Here is a 9,133-nt window from a genome sequence, read left to right on the forward strand (position 1 = left end):
ACCGTTCCTTTATTCTGTCCTTTCCTGTCTCTTGAAGGATAACGACTAACTGCAATTTCGATTTCTTCTTACAATATCATTGAGTCGGATTAGCAATCATGAAGCAACTAGAAGTTTTAAATGAATATTATACTGATCTAGATTACAATATCGACAAAGACGTAAGTATATTGATATGCGCAGAAGATATCAATGTGCTGCTGCGGATAAGTTATGAAATTTAATAGTTAATACTAATATAAGAAAGAGTTTTAGTCTGTTTTTTTTGTGTCTAACGCTGTTTCTTGTGTGTATTTTTAGGAAGCACTGGAAAAAATAAGTGATCTATCTAAGACAGTAAGGTTCCATAATTCCATCAATATTTCAGACAGGTAAATAACGATAATTTTAAGACGGAATAATAAGAGACGTGGACGTTGCTTTTTCTATTTTTGTTATTTTTAATATTTTCTCTTTTGCATCTATATAGATTGGAGGTACTGGCGAATATAATACAAGATAATATATCGTTTTTTAAATCTGTTTGTGCACACGTAGATATGATTGATACTATTGTAGGGTATTTAAATCATTATGCAGCATACATTAAGTATATCAAAGGTACAGTAATATTATTCTTGCAAGTGTAGTTGTGTATATCAATAATATATTATTTGCGTCTTCATTTTCTTATAAGTAACAGCAATAGCTGCATTAAGTTGTTATTTATAAAAATCTTATGTTATATTTTTATTTTGTAAATCTAGATGATAGTATCGAGATTATTCAAGTGACGATCTTTCCATTAATACATACACTCTTCCATATATGTGATGAATTTGAAATAAAAGCATTTTTGTTACTTCCTATCTTGTAACTATATACATATATACATATCTATATACATAACAAAAATTTTACTTATTAATATACTTATTTTCATATTTATTAATTCAGAAGTTCTTATATTAAAAATTAATGTTTTAAATACTTTTTATAATATTAGTTATATATTTTCTGTCTTCTAGCACAGATTCCTTATGGCCTGAAAATACTTATTCAACAGTATTAGCTGGGCTAAGTTTAATTAATTTAGGTAACAAAAGTATTTGTTTATATTGTAATGCGTGCTGTTCATAAAAACATATCTTTTCTTTATAATTAAGAATTTTCGTACAAGTACTTATGCAGAACACATTATTACAGAGGGCGAAATGATAATTCTAGAGGATTCAGACTTGTATGCGGTTGTTAACTATTTAATAATAACAGACAAATTTCCTTTATATATGATATGGGTGCAGGAACAAGTGAAAGAAAAATTTGTATGGCTTATGAAGAGACATTATTCAGACATTACAGCTTGTGAAGAGATGTTACTCATTATTGATACATTTCAGTCATTGAAAGATATTCAACTTCATGTGTATCATGAGCCTACTATAAGTGTAGTATCTATATGGTCCGAAGATATTGTAGCTGCGAAGAATTTAGCGCTATCTTTAAATGTACATTATTTAAATTATATAACATAATATATAGGGAAGAATTATCTTAGGCTTCATTAAAATACTTTTTCTATTTCTTAATCATTCAGAGTCCTATAATATTGATAAATTCATACATGCATTTCTCTGGTACTGCTGTGCTTTTCCCTTATGAAGAAATGTGTGAGTATACAAAAAAGCAGGGAACCATAAATGACATTCGCAAACAAATATCAGAATCGGATTCAACTGATACAGAACACAGTGTAAATGTAGTACACCTCTCACATATCGCGGAAATAAACTTTAATTTAATTTGTGATCTGTTTTACGACGGTACCTGGCAGAAACCTGTAAAGGGCATGTATTGGAAGCATAATGACTACCTGTGGGCAAATGCAACAAAGTATGAAAGTATACGTTTTCTTGATCTTATTAACTGCAATAATAGTTCTTGTATTTGAAAAATTGAACAAAGACACATTGAACTTTTAATCAATTAATGTATCGTTATTATAGCGACGATATTATAAGATGCTATGAGTCAGCTGAGAAAGGATTCAAAACTTGGAGTATCAAGTCCGTTAAGACTAGAATACAAATATTATCAAAACTTGCGTCCATGTTAAAACTTAATGGGTATTTTTTGAGTTATTGAAAACTTCTTATATGTTTTTGTAATATTCTACTTATGTTTGCTTGATAACTTTTCAACAATTATCTTTTGTTTTTTTCTTTTTAGCAAACTTGTATTGGCAGCTATAGTCACAAGATGGTTAAAATTCCCATATTTATTTTGTATAGAGGGATATCTGTCTCGAAATGCAGAAGTAGAAAGAACGATAGCTCGTGTGCCATTAGGTGTTATCATTCTTAGGGAGGAAAATGAAAGCGTTTTGTTTTTTCGATTAATGCAAACTTTAATTGCTGGCAACTCTGTCATTGTCATGTTTGGTGCAAATTTCTGTGATCTGTCACCATATTGTGATATGTTCTCAACATGTGGAATACCTCCAGGCGTTATAAATTTGTTGTCACATGAAGATACAGATATATTGGGGTATAAATTATGCTCACAAGTAAAGTATACAGACTATGCGGATGCGATTTTTTCAAAAGGCAACTCTAAGGACACGTATATTAAACCATATAAAAATCTTACTATAGAGAAGAATATTATACTGTATCTTAAATAACTTTTACGACGTATGGCAGTGTTTATATGTACGCAAGTATAATCATCTTGATATACTTCAGTATTATGATTTTAGGAGAAAATTTTTGTTTAAGCAGCTGTTAAAAATAGAGCTGATAATTAGACGATTGTATTACGTTTTGTATAGATAAAGGCTATAAAAATTGACTCAGATTATGTTTTTATTCGTATAATATTTTTATTTGTATATATAATGTAGAAAGTTGTAAAATTTAAAATAAAGCAATATTATTATGAGAAACTTATTACTTTCAGTTGCACAGACTATCGTTTCTAAAATAATATACAGCGTTTTCCGCATCGATTTTCAACAATAAAAAATAAATAAAAATGTTTTGTTTCTTTTCTCTTTTCGAAAACTTCACGTATGATCGATATAGATGTAGCAAAGTATAAAAGTATCTATCTAGCTAAATAGTTAGAAAAGAATGGTATAAAAACAAATAAATACACGTATTAATCTTTTTTGTAATATTCTTTATTACGTATAGTCGTTTTAGACTTTACTTCGCATCTGTGTGCAACGAATTAGTCATTATTAATTATATGAATCAGCATTCTTTCGTATAAATATTTTTGTGATGTTCCTTGTTTTTTTTATAGTATAATTACTATTATGACTTGATATAAATGCGTCACAAAATAATTCAGATATCTTTTTAGCCCAACCTTGAAATATTGCTGGTAAAAATCGAATCACCCAGATAATTAGAAAAGAAAATGTATGTTAATAAATAAAGAATGGCATTAAGACGTTTTCTTTTCTAAAAGTCGGGGTGAACTGAATAGCGAGCCAATTAATCTGCAAACTATATTATCATCAAGCAAATGTTACGCTGTACAATTCTTTTATCAATCCTCAGCACTCACCTCATATATAAACTGAATTGAATTTTGTGATTGATTTCAAAAGCGAAAGTATCTATAATCTTTTTCTTCCATGTTTATTGAATTCACAATTAATAAGTCACTAATAATTTATGTTAACAAGAATTAATTTAGTTAAAACTTAATCCCATGGGGGATTATCCCAAAGTCAATATATGAGTGCAAGGGATAAAAATATGAATGCTTATTAATATATAATACGTATACAGAGAAATTTGTATACGTGTAAAATTTATAAATATATAAGTGGTATTATATATTTATAAAAATTTGTATTACAATATATATTAGAGAATTAAAAAGAAGGCATCTAAAAGAGACCATAACATGAACAAAATTAAACCCAAGCCTAAGGATATATGATTGTTTTATATTCTTAGACATTTATATTCTCGTCGAATTTTCGTAAATATAGTTTATATATATAGAGCCGCGAGTATCTTCTCTCAAATAAAGTTTCAGTATATCGAGGAGCAAACGCACCCATGCAAATTTATCCTGATATAAAGTAACATACTCAAATAGCTGCCGGAATAATAACTCGTGTACCAAATGTATTTCTGCGATGAACTAAATTGCACTTTTTAGTAACAACGCAGTTACGCATTCTTTAACAAGATACTCCCACAAAAGTATTATCTTCTTATTAGTTTCCTTTCCAATTATATAACGAAATATAATAATCAAACATCTACAATAAAATACTAGAGGACATCCGAGATGTACTTGTCTCACATTCTTAAGAATTTTATAAAAAATATTGCTAGTAATCGGCGTTTTGATTAGATCAAAGAAACGTAGGTATAGTACAGTGTAACTTCTAGTGTACTTTATACAGTATATAGAGATAGTCGAACAATTTGATGCTAATTGAGCCTTTCCATTGATAATAAATGAGAATGTGTTAATGATTCGCTTATATAATTCGTTTTTCGGCTATATATCTTCATAATATGCTTTTAATATTAAAAAGGGATTACGCGATCGATATTAAACATATACATATTATCTATCATACGTCCATGTGTAAAGTATTGCACTAAAAACACTGATAATTTACGATGACAATAATTTATTTGAATCTCTTGAAATTTTCCTCGCTGGCAGTTTACTTATTAATGATATGTTATTAGAAGAGTATAAATGCAGATCTATGCGACACGAATAATGCGTTTATCTTATTTAATACTATGAGAATATTAATCGTTTACTGGAAGTGCGAGCATAATTATTCACCAAGCACGTAATTAAATACAAATATAAAATGTATTAATCCGTTTATTGTATATATTCTATATTAAGTTGGCACTTGTATAGCTATATACGAAAATAAGTTATATCTATGATCGATGTAAGGAAGAGGTCTGCATAAGTTCATTTCGCGTGCATAAGGCTTAAATCCTGTGGGGAAAAAGCATTTATTTGTGAAGACAGTCGCTGTTATGCTCTATTACTGCCGACAATTCGTCCCTTTAGTTAAATGACGCAAACTAGGCCATACAAGACTTAAAAATTAGCGATTTTAATGCAGTACTTCACATAAAAAATATTTCGCAAGCAGATATGTATTTTGTTAATTTCGCAACGCTATTAAAAGCGTCAGCAATCGTTACTCCTATATAAACAGTATAATTCTTCTGTTGATATTTGTACATGTATGCATATTTTGAGACAATATTTTTAAAACAATTTTTAGCAGTCTAATCCCGAGAAAAATATAAAAAGCCGCAAGTTAAAGTATGTTAAAAATCACAAAATCTGCGGCTATTAAAACCTTGTTCGCGCTTATATCTTGTTACTACTATTTTTGTCACTGAAACGATTCGGTCTTTCTTAAACGTTTCGTAAAAGAAAGATAATCTTCAAGCTGCATAATAAACATACAATATCCTCATATTAAAAATTAATAACCTTTTTCCAAAAATCTGATCATTATACCGTCAGATCTGGAAAGGCATGTATAACAAGGCCTATCCATTTAAGACACTTTTTTAAGGGAGCAGACACGTCAGAAAACATTCTGCGAGTTTCGCCAGTTCTGCTCTCTCTATGAATCTTGTTTTATATATATTACATAAAATAGATAAATTTCAACTACTTAAATTCTTTTATGCAATCGTTCCGTTTTATAAAAAAACCTATAAATGGCAACTTTTCTACTACTTTCACAGCAGCTGTAATACCTACTTTTTTGGCGAATTCAATAATCTTACTCTCTCTTTTTCCTCCTCGCTGACAAAAACTCTAGTAAACACTATATCACCTGTGCTAAGCGTTTGACAAGCCACACTAATTCCAGCGGCCTGGCGATCCGTCCGCGGATTATCGGTCTTATCGTCTTGACACGTGCAGACGCATTTGATAGGCGACACATCCGCATTGTTGATGGAAAGCTGGTCAGTCGCGGAGCTAGTAACAGCTGATAGTATGGCTTCCAGTTTCTCAATTTTCTCCAGTTTGTCCATCCGACCGTCTGAGAGTATTTCGTCCATCATTTGCATCGACTCAGTTAAACTTGGAGTGTCGGCGTTCCGTGGCGATAAGATGCCACCTGAAAAAATTGATTTTTAGATCGTAAAATTATATTAAAACCGCTAAAACTCGTTAATGAGATAAACCCATATTTTTACATTTTAATAATTTTATTTAATACTTAAAAAAAATATATATACATAATTTCAAATTTTCAATCATTTTGCATTCAAACTTGTGTATATTAAATGGCAAACGAAATTGTCATTTTGATATTTTACCAGAATGAGAATTTTCCGATGTGTAGCTTTCCAAGCTCTGATACTCATGATCATCCGTTTTATCCTCGTCGTCGTCATCGCTGCTATCGGCCTTATCCTGGCCCATATTCTCTAGCTTTTCCAATTTTCTAGCAACTTTGTAACTTCCTTTGAGCTTTTCCTTTTCGTCTTCGGTAAGATCCAAGTAGCGAAGAAGCCGAATTTCGCGATTACTCAATACGATATTTTTATTCGTCGCTTCTTCCATTCTCCTTTTCAGATCCGCCACTTCGGTCTCGACCTTTCGCTGCTTCTTACGTGCCTTTACATCCGACGGTCTTATGTGCATTTGAATCTGTTCTTCGCACAGCTCTGCAAAAAGACCTTGTACTTCTGGCTTTATAAGTCTGTCAATAATATACAGAAAACCGTTATTAGTTTGTAGCCCATTAATCACGAGAAAAATCTATTATTCACAAGTAGCGAATAAAACTATATACCTAGACATAGCATTATAAACTTGAGGTACAAGGCTTAAAACATCGCTGCTCGCGTAAATTAGCATGTCGCGAGTCATGGGTCGCCGAGACCAATAACGTTGATCTTTACGATAAATATTTTTCAATTGTTCTTTCAATGGATTACACGGAGCACCATAATGATCGCACAAAGTGTTCAGATTAACGTTTTTAACTTTGTACACAGGTTTCCCTGTTTCTTGAAACTGAAGCACTGCGTGCGCAGCCTATAAAAGATATTACCATTTTATACAAATGTAATAATATATTATCTCAATATTAAAAGAGCAAAAGAATATTAAGTACCTGCGTATCAAAAACATTCGTTAACGTAATCTTAAACTGATTATACAGATTGACACTGTCATTTCTACAATCGTGAATCACCTGCAAAAATCAACATAAATTTACAGGCTTGAAATAATTGCCTATGTAAAGTAATTATATACCTTTTATCTATTTCTATTTGTTACATATTATTATGACATTATTTTATATACATATTTTTACCTTAATAACATGAGGATGTTCCAGCAGTTTTTGGAGACCCCCAGCTTGAATAAGACTCGGGCACGTGACCAAATCGAACACATACGCTTGACCGCTCATCGTACCAATTTGTACAAGAGTCAGCTGTCCTTTAACGCCAAGATTTATGCCCTCGCAATCGAAAGAGACGACCACCTTGCCGTCAGGGGGAGGCTTTCGAGGATTTATTATATCCTCTACAACTTGAAGGCTTTCCCGCGAAGTCGCTATCACCCTGGTCTGCTGTAGCACCTTCAATTTCCACGCGTCGCCCATCTGGGCGGTTTGCAAACTACGATCCCGTTCCGTATTATCCGCCAAAGTCCTCATAACAATTGTATTGAATCTCTGCTTCAGAGACTGCTGCTGCAAACTCACGGGCGGTGAATTATTATTGCTTTCAACAGCGGGCAATGTGCACGCATTCTGCAGCGAATTGGATTGTGACGTCGCGTTGTTACAAACGTTTTCGAATCGATCCGAAGGCGGGGAGAGTTGGATCTTGCTCGGTGGAACGATCGGCACCACATTGTTCGTGTGAGCCACGTTGTTACTCTGATTGCGCTGATTGCCGCTCGCGGTCTTCGTTTTCGCGGCCGCGGGTTCCATCACGGAAGATTTCGGTCGGGCTATCAACGTCACCAGATTGGTTTGCACGTGGAAGGCATCCGGGAACATTTTTATAAAAGTGGACAGATCTTGCGGCGTCTTGAATATACTCGTCCAACTCTCGTGGGTGAACTGCTCATCGACCATACTGAATAACTGATCTATGAGAATCGGGCCCTTCTGCTCGATGCACACGCAGAAAAAGTCCAACAGTTTCGCCGTGACGTCCGGATCTATTGGAATATCTGGCTCCAGTTCATGAAACGGCTCCGGCTTCATGCCTTCGTATTGCTTCAATATCACGTTATCCTCGCTGATCACGAACGCATCGGGATACCTCAAGAGAAAATCACGAAATTCCTTATAGTGCTGACCGGATATATGCCTGACTTCCGGCGAGGCTTGCGACCGATGACCCAGGAGGCTCTTGATAGGCACTTCGGTGCCCACCCCGTATTGCAATAGCTTATTCGTAAAGTATTCTACGGCCTCGCGGGCGTAGTCGCGTTTACCAGATTTATTCCCGCTCTCCTCTTCCACGACCGGCTGAAACGTGTTGACGGACACGTACTCGCCGTCGATCAGGAAGAGTGCCGGATACTGCGCCAGAAATTTCTTAAGGCCACTTTGCGATCCTCCCGCTATTTGACGCATCTCCTTCGTGAATCCTTTAGCCCCGAACTGGCAACTTAGGTCGTGCAACGTACGCGGACCGCCCTTGTCCATCAGTCGTTCGAAGAAGAAGAGAAGGGTCATGTTTCTGACCATTTCGTATTCGGAGCTGTCCATCTTTCGGTATGTATGGCTGCACCGTCAAGAAATTTATAATTTATCACATACGCTCTTTTCTTCAAAATGTGTCAAGACGTTTCCTGTAAAAAGAAACCATCAATTTTATCACGGACGTTAGATCGTTACTGTTTCTAAAAATTAAATATAGTCACATTCTTTGTAACATTACACTTACTGTCATAGTAAAATTGAAATACCGAAGATGAAGGCACATCGCTAATCTATCACCATTTTGTATTCATGCCTTTGCAAAAAGTATACGTTGGATTCGTCCGCGATTGATGGAAATGATTTCTACTGGGGTTGAGCGATTTCCAATTGAAGCAAACACTTTCAGAGCCAGCATAATGGAGGAAAAGGCAGATCTGAAGAATATTTTCGTTG

General features: G+C 33.9%; 3 protein-coding genes across 3 annotated transcripts; 2 read left to right on the forward strand and 1 right to left on the reverse strand.

Moving 5' to 3' along the window:
- Positions 1-6: 6 nt before the first annotated feature.
- Positions 7-864, forward strand: LOC112457845. The gene is made up of 4 exons (XM_025021141.1): positions 7-161; positions 301-371; positions 470-600; positions 747-864. The coding sequence occupies exons 1-4, from the start codon at positions 99-101 to the stop codon at positions 854-856; spliced, it is 375 nt and encodes a 124-aa protein (XP_024876909.1). The 5' UTR covers positions 7-98; the 3' UTR covers positions 857-864.
- A 75-nt stretch (positions 865-939) lies between these two features.
- On the forward strand, positions 940-3,040 carry LOC112457824. Its single transcript, XM_025021092.1, has 2 exons — positions 940-1,487; positions 1,577-3,040. The coding sequence occupies exons 1-2, from the start codon at positions 1,194-1,196 to the stop codon at positions 1,928-1,930; spliced, it is 648 nt and encodes a 215-aa protein (XP_024876860.1). The 5' UTR covers positions 940-1,193; the 3' UTR covers positions 1,931-3,040.
- A 102-nt stretch (positions 3,041-3,142) lies between these two features.
- LOC112457823 lies at positions 3,143-9,127 on the reverse strand. The gene is made up of 6 exons (XM_025021091.1): positions 8,925-9,127; positions 7,331-8,829; positions 7,127-7,207; positions 6,803-7,047; positions 6,324-6,709; positions 3,143-6,121 (listed from the first exon to the last, which is right to left on the reverse strand). The coding sequence occupies exons 2-6, from the start codon at positions 8,744-8,746 to the stop codon at positions 5,754-5,756; spliced, it is 2,496 nt and encodes an 831-aa protein (XP_024876859.1). The 5' UTR covers positions 8,747-8,829; positions 8,925-9,127; the 3' UTR covers positions 3,143-5,753.
- Between the last annotated feature and the right edge of the window lie 6 nt (positions 9,128-9,133).

The sequence above is a fragment of the Temnothorax curvispinosus genome, unplaced genomic scaffold (genome assembly GCF_003070985.1).
Source record: "Temnothorax curvispinosus isolate PA1 unplaced genomic scaffold, ASM307098v1 QBEX01008353.1, whole genome shotgun sequence".
NCBI lineage: Eukaryota > Metazoa > Arthropoda > Insecta > Hymenoptera > Formicidae > Temnothorax > Temnothorax curvispinosus.